This window comes from Diorhabda carinulata, chromosome 1 (assembly GCF_026250575.1).
Source record: "Diorhabda carinulata isolate Delta chromosome 1, icDioCari1.1, whole genome shotgun sequence".
NCBI lineage: Eukaryota > Metazoa > Arthropoda > Insecta > Coleoptera > Chrysomelidae > Diorhabda > Diorhabda carinulata.
The window spans coordinates 3,776,627-3,793,590 of record NC_079460.1 but is presented as its reverse complement, the minus strand read 5'-3'; the positions used below and the strand labels follow the sequence as shown (position 1 = coordinate 3,793,590).

The 16,964-nt window shown below is 35.3% G+C and overlaps 1 protein-coding gene across 14 annotated transcripts in view; it reads left to right on the top strand.

Moving 5' to 3' along the window:
* The window catches only part of LOC130902234 (rho guanine nucleotide exchange factor 18), a 102,500-nt gene that overhangs the window by 32,680 nt on the left and 52,856 nt on the right, over positions 1–16,964 (top strand). For all 14 annotated transcript variants that reach the window (XM_057814237.1, XM_057814295.1, XM_057814286.1 and 11 more), the window contains exons 2-6: positions 10,311–10,544; positions 12,550–12,729; positions 12,829–12,937; positions 12,992–13,169; positions 13,870–14,027. In XM_057814237.1, the coding sequence (XP_057670220.1) occupies positions 10,311–10,544; positions 12,550–12,729; positions 12,829–12,937; positions 12,992–13,169; positions 13,870–14,027 (859 nt within the window). The remainder of the gene's footprint in view (positions 1–10,310; positions 10,545–12,549; positions 12,730–12,828; positions 12,938–12,991; positions 13,170–13,869; positions 14,028–16,964) is intronic.

Sequence of the window (16,964 nt, the reverse complement as noted above, 5' to 3'; positions counted from 1 at the left end):
TTACGGTAATGACATAATAGGTTTCCTTTTAATTCGTACTACGAAGGCTATTCAGAAAGTAAAAATCCCATTAGAAAATGATGCAGTGGAAAAATGACGTTCACAATGAAAAGAATTTCAGCTGACTTGGTGAAAAATAAAATAACGGAGCTTTAGTTTTGTTTACTATTACTAAGCTACAATACATTTTCGGCTTAATGCTTACAGACCACAATAAAAGTTTCAAGATAAGTTTCACGTATACAACAAACTGCACTCAAAAATTTATTGATTCGTTCAAATGAAACTTTCTTCTAATCATGAATAAATGCAAGAGTGCCTCTAAAAAATTCTGATTTCGCAGCCTTAAAGGCCTATAACTCAGAAACGAAGTGTCGTATGAGAAAATTTTTTCATGTCACAGCATTATTTTCACGTCAATTGGTCTCATCGGCAACATTCTTAGACTTTTCATTAAACGGAATATTAAACTCTGCAAAAGCTTCCACAACGTCTTTTTCTTAATGAGTAGTTGCCATTTCTGGCCTAAACACAAAACTTCCTTCAGGATGTTTTTCTCTACGAATCTAGATCTAACAGACTTTTCCATATGGCGGTCACAGAATTTTCAGAAAGAAAGTAATTAAGTCCATAATCGTATTTTCTGATCAACTCTCTTATTTAATTAAAACATTGTCACAATTTGCTAAGTAAATGATTTAAATTAGCATCCTTTTAACAGACAAGGCATGTAAATATTCAAATACGAGGTCTGGTTACTAAATAACGAGACTTCGCTCTTAGAAGGCGCCCTAGACGGGTGGTTAAATTGAAAAAAACTCCGACTGAGTGCTATAAATTATAAGAGAGATATGGGGACAATTCTCTATCTCGTGTTTTTGAGTTGTGTAATCGCTTTAGTGAGTGCCGAGAGAGCAAATCAAAATTCAAGGCAATGCTGATCATTTTTTTTTCGACATTAAAGGAATCGTTCCAGAGGGTCAGACTGTCAACCAGATTTATTATTTGTTAGTTTTGGCAACACTGCGAGTTCGTAAAAAACGGCCCGAGTTGTGTAAGAACAACTCGTTGATTTTGCACCAGGACAACGCAACTGTTCATAACGGTCTATCTGTGCTCGAACACCCGACGTACTCACCAGATTTGGCACAGTGCGACTTTTTTTGTTTCCGAAAATAAGATCTGCTTTGAAAGGGACCCGATTTGAGTCGATGGAAGCGGTAAAGCAAAAAAATTGCAGATATCCTGAAGGCACTCACCAAAGAAGACTTCCAGCACTGCTTCGATCAATGGAAAAAACGTTTGGAAAAGTTGTGTGGCGAGGGGAGGGGGGTATATAGAAGGGGAGCATTCGTTATTTAATAGCCATACCTCGTATTATCGTTTAATGGTTAGGTTTTCAATTCTAAAACCAATAATAGTAACCGATTTAACAAGAAAAAAAAAATACCTGAAGAGTATCGAAAAGAGTGTATCGAACTGAAATTTATAAAGATGTACTCTGGGGGATGAGTTTTCTTCACATCCGCGTCAGCCGATGCTACCTGTGGGCCAGAATAAAGATAATTCTGTTTTCCATCATGGGATTTTCGTGTTTATTAGAAGGTAATGTTATCAAAAATTTTATACGTTCTTCATTAACCCTCGTAGTATACTATGAACAGTTTTCTACTTATTCCTTGAGTATTTTCGTATGCAATATATCGGGTGTACACTATATTTAACCTAATGAATCAGCTTATAACTTCCAAACAGCTAAAGCTAAAAAAGCGGAATGCGTTTGGAAAATTTGAAAAATAAAAAATTCTAAGTAAATTCAACATAATTTTACAAGAATAATGGTTTTGATTTCAAGTCTATAGGATCACTATTAACAAACCTACAAAGTTTAGAAGTCTGGATATCTTAGATTCGTTCCAACCCATGAAAAAACCGTCCTTGGTACGGTGACGATTCTGCGCAATAGAGATTACGTGTTCCAACCGGGCTGTTACCGTTATACGAACGATTCTGTTTTTTATTCCAACCTATCATTTGTGAACCGTTTCAGGGACACACAGCCGGAGATTGCGCAGAAAATATCATTTATACACTTCCAATAACCGTTCCAAATTCGGTCCCGATTAGCAAGTTCGAACAAATCCATTTTATACTGCCCGAGATCCGTTCCAAATAGGTACTACGTCACCAGCGCCGACAGTGTAGAAGACCGGTCGATATGTGTGACAAAATGCTACTGGGTTGAAGTGACGAATTGATTTGTTGATAAAATGGAGCAAAGGTTTGTTCGTGGTTTCTCAGACAACTTGATTCAAATAGATTCCCTTTCAATGGCTCGTTATTTTACCACAAATAGCGATTTTGACTGTTAAAACGCGCGGCATGAACCAGATGAACAGACAGATACCTAGAATGATATATTCATGGGGCAAAATCAAGATTTTAAGTGCACGGAACCTCTTAATTCTGTGTTACCAAATTAAAGTTTAAACAAATAAATGACATTTATATTTTGAACCAAATTCGATGATTTTGTTGGATACACGGTGTTCGAGTAAAAAAGTAGAGAGAGAGAAATGTTTTATTGTCAAAAAATTGTTGCAATTTGTCAACAAAATCTCATAAAAACTAAAAAACAAACATAAAAATACTTTCCAGTAAATATCCCCTCAAATTATTGCGGGAAAAGATGATATCGATTTGATTTAAATTGGTAAGTGATTGTGCATTTTTTTCTATTGTAAAATATTGAGCCCTTAAAGAATTCTGAACGTGGAGTAGGTAGGTAAAGGTGATGCTTCGGGTTCCTTCGTGCAACGACTTTTCTGAAATTGGAGAAGCGTGCTTACGAATTATAAAAACGGATTCGAAGATGAATAAGGAATGAAGAGTCAAAATTTTGAATCTTTCAAAGAAGTCCCTGCTGTTCAGTCCGAGTAAATATCTAACAGATCTCTTTTGTAGTTTGAAGATTCGCTCATATTATTAAGTCGCACCACACGTATCCCAGAAGGGAAGGGCATATCGATAATGCTACTCAATAATGGCATAATATACTTTTAGGGAGGTGGATGAGTTCTTTGGAAACTGATCTCAACGCACAACAGGAGAAACTTAATTCGTATTATATGTAACTCCCATTTTCAATGAATTGTCCACAACAAGCCCTAGCAATTTTAGACAGATTCAACGACGTCATTGGTGGTGTTATTTAATAGAAAAGGCAGCAATGTATTTTGATATGATAAACCTTTAGTTTTAGAAACGTACCATGATTAGGTCACTAGATATAGTCCTATGAAGTGCCGTGTGATCAGGGTGATCCAAGAGAAACTAGTATCGTCTGCAAATAGACATATTTCATCACTGATGTCTAGATAGGCGATGTCGTTTATAAACAGCTTACTTTTTGGTACAATACAATATTTATAACGAACCTTTGTCGATCCAGGCTTCGACATCCTGTAAAAAATTCCGACTAAAACGACACTACACATAGGATGGGTAAAAGAAAAAAACGTAGTGTGGATGCTGCTATAAATTGACGGGCGAAACTCGATCGGCGCTGGTGACGTAAGCAAGCTATTGGCGCATTGCAAAAAGAAATGATGACGGAGTAAAAATATTAAGCGCAATTATGAGTACCAGAGACTAGTTTATCTACAAATACGGTAGACATCGCATTCGAAAGAGTAGGTTTCAAACTAAACAACTGACAGTCGTTAATCTTTGGCGCATGCGTACTTTTTCTGTAGCAGCGCTAGTCTCGTTATTTATTAGCTTCGTATAGCATGTGCTAATTGAATTGAATTAATAGTATTTAACTTAGAAATCATAGTTTGTTCCCGGAATTTTTCTCTTATGCATTTCAATTTTCTTCTATATTTTCTGTCATTTATTCAACACGTTGGGATAATTGAGTCCGGTACTGTTTTTCATTTAATATTAATCGATGCTCTCTGTAATTTAATGTAACATATCCGGGAGTAGTTTCATTTCTATTGATTACGGCTATTGTATACCACCAACTTCCCAGTCATTATTTTAATACAATACAAAGTTGAAATGCAGTTAACGATTTTATAGAAAAAAATAAGTTACTCGTATACTGAACTAGTTATTGTTAATAAAACGTTGGGAATGTATATAATAAAGAATAAACCCAGTTAAATTTCAATATAAATTTAAAGCGTGTCCTGTATATCCTGATGATGTTTGAAAAATATTTTTAATACAGTAATACCCCGGATAGTCGAATTCGGAGCTTTGCATATAAATACATATAAAGTATGTTCAATCGGGACCATAGTTTAAAGAAAATAATAATTTACAAGAAAAATGTTTAATAAAGTGTAAGATAATAAAACAGTTTACATTATTATGAAAAAAGTAACCTAAACCGAAGTTATTTTGATGTAGAAGGCTTCATATATTCTAACAATGTTGCCTGACGAGTAAAGTTTTTCTTCTTCTCACGCAAAATTGCCTCGTAGCATACCAGTAATTTTTTTATTCCTCGTTTTGTAGGTAATCAATTTTTTCTAAAATTTGTAACTCCTTTTCAATTGAATTAAGTTTGCAATTGTCATTTGATTTACCGATTCAACTGGTTCTACCGAAATCAGTTTGTACAATGTCTTGCTCATACTTACGAATTTCTATAACGTCGTCAATTGCTAGCTCTTGATTGTGTGAATCTATCAATTCTTGAACGTCATCATTATCGACCTCTAAATTTAATTGTTTGGCGATATCGACCACTAATATGATGTTATGGATTTATTCAGGATCTGAAATTGGGTTTCAGTGGTGAAAAAAAATGGTTACAGTTTTTTCCATGGAGAGTTTTTTGTGAAACCTCATTCCAAGATTGTCCAATAATTCTTGCAGCATCTAAAACATTGAATTGCTTCCAAAAGTCTTTAACAGAAAGCTCATTGTTTTGTCTCATAGCTTCATGTAGATGTGCAAATGGGTAGTAAGCTAAATAAATGTTTTAATGACTTCCTGGTCCATTGGTTGAAGCAAGCTGGTAGTTGTGGCAAAAATACAACTTCCGCACGTGGATCGAAATTAATTAGAGTTACGGGAGGATGACCTGGTGCATTTCAATTAGTAGTTTCACTTTAAATAAAATTTCTTTTAATTGGTAGTAAAGTTCAGCCTTGAACTTCCTTTTTTTTACACACCATTGATCTTAAGGTGCTTGAGTCAAAAGAACCAGTCAGAACAGGTGAAAACTGATACTTTGGGAGTGGTGAGTTCCGTTGTTCTGAGAGAGGAGGAGGGTTTTACGCATACGCTCTGTGAAATTTGATGACATTTTCAACTATACGGGAAGGTGGTGACGATTGGAGGGACTAAATGTCAACCAGAGCAAGATCTATCCAATCTCCTTCCCTAGGAAGCAAAAACACGATAGATTGAAAAGGGTGCACTAGCTCTGTAAAAAGGAAAGACGGTTTTATCGACTGGAAAATTGATGGTGATGTGTTATCTTCAAATGGGTACAGCAATAATAGGAATGCATCACGCGTCATAGTTTGATAAAGTAAAGAGAAAACTTGGTCATGGCTACGCAATGTTGAACGACTGGTTCCTGTCTCCTAACCTGAAAGATTCTTATCAGACGTATACGTAAACGCCTATTTTGAGTAGAGAAATGTTACGAAAAAAATATGTTTTGTTTCTTTGTTAGGTCAAAAAATGTCTAGATAACTCTAGTAGAATTAAAACAAGAACTAGAAACAAGGTCCTTGACCTGTCATTCCATATCCTCATATTGAAGATGGAATAAATACGAGGATGGTTCCAGAAGTACCTGGTCCAACAGAAAAACACAAATATCTTGAAAAAAATACAGTTTTCCCAGTGATGTTCAATAAGATCGTGGCCCTTTTTATCATAAGAATTGTCAAGCTCCTCAAAATACCCTTTAACTGCAAACATCACCTCTTCATTGTTCTAAAATCATTGACCAAGGGGCTAGAAAATAATCCGAGGGGGTTAAATCTGGTGGTTAGGGTGAATGAGATAGCAGTTCTAACTTCAATTCATTAATTTTGGCCGTTGCAATAACGGATGTGTGACCTGGTGCATTTTCTCTTCTTAGCCAAATGCTTGATTCCTTCGTTCCTTCGTTCCTTCGTTGATAGTTTATCCATTTTCAAGATAATCAATGAAAATTATCCCACGCGTATCCCAAAAAAACGACGCCATGACCTCACGTGCAGATGGAACACTTTGCATTCTTTGGAGACGGTTCTCCATTTTAATTCATTGCTTTGATTGTTCTTTTGTTTCGGGTATGAAGTTATGGACCCACTTTTCATCGATGGTTATGAAGCGGCCCAAAAATTCGGCTTTAATATTTTGAACCATGGAAACATTTTCACGACAATGTTTTTGTTACATTATGAGCAAACGCGGCACCCTTCTTGCACACAGCTTTCTTATGTCAAATTTTTAGTTAATATATGATGTACCGCACTTTTTGAAATGCCTACTATGTCTGCTAGCTCGCGCTAGTTAGTCGACAATCATCCAATACCGCTTGGTGGATTTTCTTCAACATTTCTGGAGATGTCACTTTATTTGGTCGACCACTGCGATGCTGGTCTTTGCAGGTCATACAGCCTCGTGTAAACTCTGCTACTCAATATTTTTCTGTTGATAATGAAGGAGCAGTCTCACCCAGAGAAGAATTTAGTTCAGGTTTCATATTGGTTGGCCTACGCCCCTCAAATAAAATTATTGTATCCCTTAACGATGACCACTGAAAATGTTCACTATTGATGGCTGCCAAACAAATATTAAATAACGTGGCGTCTTCAAACTTGGAACATATACAGTATAGATCGTGTACTTTCTAATATATTGGTATTTTTCAAGCAACTACCGCCATCTCTAAGTAACGCTAGGTATTTCTGGGACAATCCTCGTAGAAGTGCTGAGAATGAACATGTTTCACTATATTTTTATATACCAGGCGGGGTTAAATTAAACAAAAATTTCATCCTCTTAAATTCAAACTTAATTAATATTAGGTATGGAACGAATTTTTTATTTCCTGAAAACCGTCTCAATATACGATGAAAACCACTGCTCGGAGCTAACGGCATTTGCTCGATTCGATGCCAGCTTTATTTCGAGTTTGATGCAACAAGTTTATAAACCAGAATTTTCAGTGAAAGGCGATTACATCCTGAGAAGCGCAACAGGAAGTTCAGTGACGTAATTATTTTTTATCAAAAGAAGGACCGAAATGTATATTTCAAGTTTGGATTGGATATACACCATCAAAAAGCAATTTTTTTAATTAATTGAATAATTATAGTCCATTCGTTTATTTTTAAACCTTATTTCTATTGCTGATCGAATGGACTATAAGCCGAGTTTAATGTAAAATCTTTAAACTTGACAAGGTGTTAAAGACGTGCAAATTAAAAAATAGAATTGTATTTTCATAGACTGCCAAGTGACTTATCTATATTTAACCAAATTTAATGGGTCGAAAACAATAACATTTCCGAAAACGATACTAAAAAATTTTTAAGCGGTTGTAAATTTAACTAACCAAAAATAATTTCTATTGTTTATTGCTCCTAACAATGAAGCATATCATTATTTTATGCAAAATAGCATATAATTTTACGTTTGAAGCACTTCCTGGACTAGATACTTAGGAATTTATATCCGGTAGAATGTGTTGGATATTGATTGGCATTATTTAATTAACAAATATCCACGTCTCATTTTATTGTGATACATCAATCAAAACACGAAGACTTAAGGCCGGAATACACTTGTCTATACCACTCCGATCCGATTTTACTCAAAAAAAAAAACGAATCGGTGCGGGATCGGAAGGAGTAAGCACACATGTCTTATACGCTTCCGATTAAATTTCTGAACGCAATATTTGACATTTGACAACCAACTATATGTAGATTGATAAATCTTAAGTTTTGCCACAAATTAAATTTCTGACAGTGACATTTCAAGTTATGTGCTCTTTTTTATTTTGATCTTTGTTTTGGAAGCAGTTGTTAGACATTGGAAATAATAAAGTAGCAGTGGGCACCTCGTCCTGATTCATCACATCACCCACAGATTTCTGTCACGTAACAGACTCAAGAGAGGAGCTTATCCAGCGTGTTTTTCCAGATATAGCGCGACAATTAAATAATCATAATTGATTGGGTAAACGAGAAATATTTGCGGTGAAAAATAAAGATGTCGAGGATCTCAATGCGACCATTCAGAATTTCCTTCAAGAACAATTGGTTTCCTTCAAATCAGTTGACACCGTTATGAACCAGGATGGCGTAATCAACTATCCCACGGAGTTTTTTAATTCACTGGAATTGCCTGGATTACCACCTCAGAATTTGCAGTTAAAAGTAGGATCACTTATCATCATGATGCGTAACATTAATCAACCTCGACTGTGCAATGGAACAAGACTGGCTGTGAAAAAGGTGATGAATTGAGGCAACAATAATAAAGACAAAATACAAAGGAGAGGATGTTTTGATCTTGGGTATACCGATGATTCCAACGATTCGTTTGGCCGTTGCAATGACCATAAATAAACCGCAAGGCCAGTCGTTAGAAGTTTTCGGATTGAACTTGGAATTTCCCTATTTCGCACATGGACAATTATACGTCGCGTGTTCGCGCTTTGGAAAACCGTCATCTTTGTTCAATCACGCACCACAGAACAAAACAAAAAATATTGAGGATCTTATAAATAGCCAATAATTCAGGAAAACTCTTTTTGTAGTTAAGCAACATCATGTGTAATTAATCGGAAATAATAATAAAACTTCAATCAAACCGAGCATTTTTTTCAATTTGTTTAATAAAAAAATGATTCCTTTTGTTTGTTTTTAGTTTATTTTATAGACCTAGCGTAGGACTTTTATTTATCGATTGAGGCAGTACAAAGAGAGAATGTTTAAAAAAAAGTAAAGCAATTGTACTTTTCATAGAATTAACAAGTTACGACATTTTTAAATTGAAAAAAAAAAAGGTCTAAGAAGTAAAGAATTTTTCCTGATACTTCAGGCTCTTTACTGTTTTTTTTGTAGGTGCCCTGAAAGTATTGACCCTATTTTTCAGGCCGAGATTATTCGCTGAATTTATTATTAGACTAGGAAGATAAAAACATATATTTTTTATCGTGGATATTCCTTGGAACTTTTTTGTTTTGTAATATATTGAAAGGATCATTTTTATGTTCTTTCCAAATCGGAACGGCAAATACATATTTCGATATATTCAGTGTATTTCAACGAAAGTATTCGTTCAATTTATCCATATGATATTTATTATTTTAGTAATTAGTACCGGACATTTTGTAGTCAAAATTTATCTTTATTTTATCTATATTGTCAATTTTTGAGTACCTAGATTTTTTCAGTCTTCCTTTTTGTTTCCTGTCTTTAGTGACAGTTATATTATACTCATGAACAAGAAAATCAACTCAGGCGACACCCCTGCAAGCTTCAAAATGATATAAAATATTATAATGTTTCTCACAGTCCATGTTATGATCCTTAACAACCCTTTTCATGTTTTTTTACAATGGTACTAATTAGAGGTAACTGACCCTTATAAAATGTTATCAACCTGACCCATCACCATCAAACGTCAACCGATACACAAGTTCTTTAACAAAAAACGAGAATTCTATCTGAAAATGAACAAAGTAAGAGATAAAGCGGTCATATTATTGCGACAAGGCTGAGAAGGTAGTGCGCTGAACTTGAGTCAATCTGTTGTTTCCAGAGTTTACCATTGTTACCTAGAAACTGGTAATTTTAATCGAAGACTTTGTTCTGGTAGAAAAAGATGCATATTCGAGGTGACAAATCGGGCCTTCACTGGTGCTTAAGTCCAACAAGAGATCAGATAAACGTGAGGAGTGACTGGAGAGCCAAAAGAAGACTTAAAGCAGCTAACTTTGAGATGAAAAGGACAGCTATTGGCCTCAAATCAACCCCAGTCCACCGAGCTCTGATTTACTCATGTTAATTGAACTGACAAACAATGGGTTTCCGTTCTTTTCTCAGCGGAGTGTGCCTACATGGTAGCGATAGAAGAGGACTAGTCTACAGAACAAAAAATATTGTAAACTAGTACAAGTTCCTGATAATAAATACATAGGTATTCGATCTAGGAAATATATTACAAATAGTACACTTTGGTGTTAAATTTTCCACAATCCCACTACGAAAACGCTCATGCTTTTATAATTTAATTTTTTTTTGTATTTGCAAACTATTTATAATATGATATCTTTATAGATGAATGTGGCCAGAGCGGAGGAGAGGTGGATAGTGACGAGGACGTCATCACCGATTACCATATACCGGTGTTGGATATGCTGCCTCGACCTGGGGCCGGTGGGCCTCTTCCTACCATCAGCGTGACGCCTCATTCACCCGCCAACAAAACTTATCCGGTGTTGGAGGACAGCTTGCAACAAGTTCGTGAATTACACGAAAGCGTACAGCACATGCGCAATGTCTCCGTACAAAGTAAGAAACTATTTTTTTTTATATAAAAACAATTCTAAGCTTACGAAGGTGACAAAATGGATCTTGTTTTAATAACAACACAAAGGAATGAAGTTGAATACTGAACCGAAGAATTTATGTGTACAACCCACACTATTTTACAGGTTTAAAGCGTTTAAAAATTAATCAAATTAATTTCCACATACTTTGAATCCATATTGAGTTCTGAAAAAGCCATTGACACGTTTTCTGTTACCCATATCGGGCCGTAAACGGCTCGTACACATATATAGTTATAGATGAGTACATTCTACACATCGTCTGTAGTAAGTATGCAATAAACCGTTAGTTTATGTCTACGTTTTGCTACAAAACTATTTTATATGACAATATTGTTTGGTAAATACTATGAGGTGTAATATGATATGGTTATAGCTTTTTAATGGTTTTATATAAAAGGAATTCGAAACAACTTGACAAAAACTAGCCAATTTCAAAAATCTCTCAATACAATGTAATGCTTGCAAAGATATTATTCTGAAAAATTACCTGAATATTCATTTCGAAAGTGGCTCTTCATTTAAACACAAAAATAATTTCATGAAAAAATACGACATAAAGGTATAGGAAATAATATTTTTTCAATTTTCTAGTTTCGTTTCTTTTACACTTAGTTATCGTTTTTCGTTTTCTCTCATCTCTATTCTTTTACTTAAGGACCCAGCGTAATGTTTGTGCCAGCGCGACGAATCCTAATAATTAGGCGAAAATTTTGCGAGGGTGGTGATATGAATTTATCGATAGTCCACTCATAAACCATCCATAGTTTAATATTTAATTGCGTTATTTACAATTTTGGTGTAATGCTAAAGGAAATCATTTATCAGATCTTGAGCAATCTTTGGAATTACACATTTTTTTGATTCAAATATTTAAATTTAATGAGTATATTTTGCTTCTGCACTTTCTTTTGCTTCATCTAACGCACTGGCAAAGACTTCTTCTGAATATATATTGAAGAGTAGAGGAGACTACACGCATCCCTGTCGCACGCCTCTTTTGTTGTCACCACTGCAGTTTGGTTAGCATAAAGCTCCCGTATAATTTTGAGGTCAGTCTCGTCTAGACCCTTCCTGTAAAGGAAGTCCAACAGCTTATCGAAGCAACTACCGCCATCTCAATTTTTTCAGCATTTTTATGCACTAATCAACTAGAGCTTTTTATTCAGCGATTGTCAAATTACGCGTTATCCAACGTGAATAAATTGTTTGAATGTATGCTAAGAATGCCTAAATCTCACGTTATGTACTATGGCGATCTTGCAATATCAGTTTACGCACAGCATCGATGCTTTTTGGCACAACAGCAGATTTTGGACGACGTTTACGAAATTCATCCTATAGTGAAGTACGACAACGATTAAATTCGGGAAACCAGCTGAACTTGTAGCTCAAGATGGTGCTTCATCACCAAAAGTGGAAGCGAGTTGATGGACACACTGCTGTTGATTTAATCCACGTCGAAATTTGTATCATCGCACGAAAATATTTGTGATTTGATTCCATTTTTTGACCAAGATGAATGTTTCTAGTATTTAAACAACTAAAAGAATACACGTTCTGGGTACGTTCATTATTAAAAATGTCAAATGTCAATGTCAGATTTATTTAGATTTAGATATATTAACATCAGTGTTGCCATATCTCAATAGTTAAATAGCAAAGTTAATGGATTATGGGGTCGGCAAAAACTTTGGACCGTTAGCATATGTGTCTGCCTACGAACTTTTCAGCCCACCCAACATCATTTTTTGTAAAAATGATTTAAATTTCAATAAACCTAAAATATTAATATATTTTTGAAAAATATTGTTGAATTTTCAATACATAATAGTTTCTTCGTTGTCAGTTTAAAATTACATAGGTACTCACAGAGCAATTTTGATGATTCTAAATTCAACTGCACAAAAATTTTGACACCACCAAAGAATAAATTTTCAGTGAGTTACAACTATTGCTGGTTATAGGTTCGTATGGACCTAACTCGAGAGACTTTGCTGCGTTTGCTCTAAATCCATTTTTGGCTCAAGTTGCGAGATTGAGTGCAAGTTGTCCGGCTCTTAACGAAGCAATCTCAGAAGTAGACGTTATTGGCGGTTCATTGGGGTCTTCTCCTTTACATCTACCTCCAAGTAGAAAAGGAAGCGGTGAGAGAGTTATCTTTATTATAATTAATATGACATAGAACTTCTTAGCCATTTAAACCTGCGCGCAAACATTTTATTAAAATGCTCGTTCCTCATTAGCTGCTCAAGATTGGTTATGTCAACCAGAACCTCAGAGAAGACGATCATGGACGGCCCTAGAAGATTTAACTGGAAACAAAGACAAAGTCAAGCAGACCCGTCAGAGAAGGTACAAATCTCTCATAACCAAATATCATATTTTAACCTTGTATTTGTCGTATAGTATATCTTTGAGCAGTATGGAATCCGAAGTAGACGAATCATCACTGATAGATAATGTGGATGGCAGTACAGTGAGATTACTATTAGGACCAGAAGCGCCGGTCGTGGTTAGGCATCGTACTTCAAGAGCTACTAACGGCGGAGCTAGTACTCATTCGTTGAACGAAGCCGATCTTCAGGTAATTTAACCCTAAACGTTCATGTACTTTTGGAAATACTCGGTTGAATTATATAGGGTGAATCATGAGGAATCATGGAGATAAAAAACTGAAAAATATTTGGGGTTCGCTCAGCAAAAAATTTTTCTGTGCAACTTTCATGTAAATTTTACTTTCATCGTGAATTTATCATTAATTTCCAGTGTAATAATTATTTATTGACAATTTATCAATAACTGAAAAGGTTTTACTCTCAAGTAAATAAACACGTGTTGGTAACTGCCGCCAAACAACGGTCATTATCGTACCTGTACATGTTGTACTTACATTTTTTGCCAATAATTTTGAATCAAAACAGAAACGTGTTCACTGTCACTGTTGTCCACCAATTAGTATTTTCACATATATGTACAGTTAACAATGGCGGCAAGACTCAAAGGGATCAAGTTGAGTGGTCGAACAATCAAATACGAATACGTCTAACAACTAAAGTAACTGATCAAAAAAACATTTGATTTACAATGGGGGTGCGATATATAGAGTACGTAAAGTTCCTCATGATCCACCCTGTACAAATACATTCACACTACTTTCATTGTGATCTATATGTGGGACATCATGTATATTCAAAATAAATTTATAGTGTTCTGGATGTGCCAATTAGCTTTGTATAAAATTGATATTAGAATTGGAAATATTTTCATTTTTTATTGTTCTTTAGAGTGATTTTAATAAACTGAAAGCTAAAAGAGAAGCCGAACAACGCCTTCTACCGGCTAGATTACCATTACAAAAATCTATTTCAACGCCATCTATTATCGCTGTAAGAGATTTAGCGCCAGAACCTGCCCTAGCAGGCGCTCAACCCACTTTACCGATGTAAGTGATTTTTATAATCGACTTTAATTTATTGCTAAACAATTTCTATTTTTAATTTTCGAGCTTCACGTGTTTTTTTTTTAAATAATAATCTTGTCACTTTTTTGCACTAATTTTGCATGTTATTTAAACATTTTCAATTCATCACACGACGAATGTTTCTAAATTGATTACGAATTTATTAATTGTCCATACGATGAACAATTTTCAAATATATTTTATCTACGACCACCATTTAAATTAAACATTTAAACATTCATATAAATACGTGACATTACACATATTTTTTTCCAAAAATCGATTTTATTCATCAATGTAATCTCCTTCAAAAGCTTCTCTAACTTCTCGATGCCGTGCTTGTAGAATGATTTGTCTTTTCCCTCAAAATAGGCTCCAGTTTTAACAGTTGCTTTTTCATTTGACCAAAATTTCTTACCGGCGAGATTACTTAGGGCCAGATCTGGACTATACGGTGGATTAGGAAGCAATTCGTAGTGTAATTCAGTCAATTTAACTATCGTTACCATCGACTTGTGAATCGGTGCATTGTCTTGGTGAAACTTCGACATATGAGGTTGTTTTTTCTTGATTTTGCCATTCAAATGATTCAAAAACTTTACGTAGTATTCGCTATTGATTGTCTGTCTCTTTTGAATATAGTCGATGAACAATATCCCATGCTAATCCCAAAATACTGAAGCCATAACCTTCCCAGCTGATTGTTGTGCCTTTGGACACTTCGGACCTGGTTCACTAGATACAGTCCACTGAGATGACGATCGTATTGATTCCGGAGTGACGTGATGGATCCATGTTTCATCCATTGTCACATATCGACGCAAAAAATCTGTGAACAGTGTTCTGATTCACCAACACGTTGTTGTTTTTGATCGACTGTGACTAAACGCGGCACCCACTTTGAAAAAAGCTCCCTCATGGTCAAATGTTCATGCATAGTTGTAAATAAACTGTCTTCTGATATCTTTATGGTCTCAGCTATCTCACGCAATTTCGAATTTACGATTAGATATAACCAATTTGTGGACTTTCCAAATCTCGCATTTGCAACATTCTCGATCTGGTGCTGTTTTTATTACGAACAAGCTGCAATTCTAGCGAGAAATCTAGTTACTTTTGGCACAACCAACCAAATGTTAGTCTTAGATCAGCTGACTTTCGTAAAGGCCGCTTGACATGATGCAAGACAATGTGCAATGCAATGCAAGATGCAATATTTCATGCAAAATCTCGCATTTGCAACATTCTCGATCTGGTGCTGTTTTTATTACGAACAAGCTGCAATTCTAGCGAGAAATCTAGTTACTTTTGGCACAACCAACCAAATGTCAGTCTTAGACCAGCTGACTTTCGTAAAGGTCACTTGACATGATGCAATACAACGTGCAATGCAATGCAAGATGCAATATTTCATGCAAAATCTCGCATTTGCAACATTCTCGATCTGGTGCTGTTTTTATTACGAACAAGCTGCAATTCTAGCGAGAAATCTAGTTACTTTTGGCACAACCAACCAAATGTTAGTCTTAGATCAGCTGACTTTCGTAAAGGCCGCTTGACATGATGCAAGACAATGTGCAATGCAATGCAAGATGCAAAATTTCATGCAAAATCTCGCATTTGCAACATTCTCGATCTGGTGCTGTTTTTATTACGAACAAGCTGCAATTCTAGCGAGGAATCTAGTTACTTTTGGCTCAACCAACCAAATGTCAGTCTTAGATCAGCTGACTTTCGTAAAGGTCACTTGACATGATGCAATACAACGTGCAATGCAATGCAAGAAGCAATATTTCATGCAATATCTCGCATTTGCAATATTATCGATTTGGTGCTGCTTTTATTACGAACAAGCTGCAATTCTAGCGAGAAATCTAGTTACTTTTGGCTCAACCAACCAAATCTTAGTCTTAGATCAGCTGTCTTTCGTAAAGGCCGCATGACATGATGCGATGCAATGCAAGACGCATATATTTTTTTATCAAAAGCGTGCACAGATGATGTTAAATAGTCTAGTTATTTCTTGCTTGTTCATTTCGCATAGGTTTGTTATAGCAAATAAAATTTGAGGTTAGGAGATTGCTTAATTTACTTATGGAAGTTGTGTTAGGGGCAATCATGGTGCAGTGGCAAGAGACTTGTCAAATGACGTCCAATATTAATCTATGCAATATTTTGACTTTCTGAAAAATAGCATGCAATTTCTTGCGCATTGTCTTGCACCATGTCAAGCTGTCTTTACGGAAATTACGTGCAATGTAACTCAAAACCTGCTTCCGGAAAGTCAAGAAGAATATACATTAACTCATATAGTGATTCAACACTAAAATAATCAAAAATCACACGGAAAAAGCTCTTATTGCATATTTCTCGGAAAAGTCAAGCCAATGTCAATGGAAATCGTCAACGTTATGTTCCGATCATTCAATGTTGAAAACTACCATAAATTCATATTAAAATTCTGTTTTATATTTTAATGTGGTCGTAGATAAAATATTGTATGATACTGGTGCGCAAAAGTACCAGTTTACGCACTTGTATCATAGATAACTAATTCGAAACATCTATTTCTGTCAAAAATGACAGTTTAGTAGTGTCACTATTAAGAGTTTCTACCAAAAAAACTTGCACAATCGGCGGTAAGCCACTCGGAAAACACTTCTCCCTAAACTTACCCCGAGGTTATAAGTTGGCAAAGTCTCAAAGAGCCTCCGAAGCTGTAAAGGGATATGTGCATTTGATTTTGATGATTTAGTAACTTTGAATACTGTTAAGAGATGTGGTACCAGCGATTTTAAAGAGGAAATAGGTCATTTAAGGACGAGGAACGATTCTGATATCCTTCGAATTCAACAACAGTTGTATATATACTAAAAGTTGACAAATTTATAACATCGTACCACTTTACAAGTCACTTTT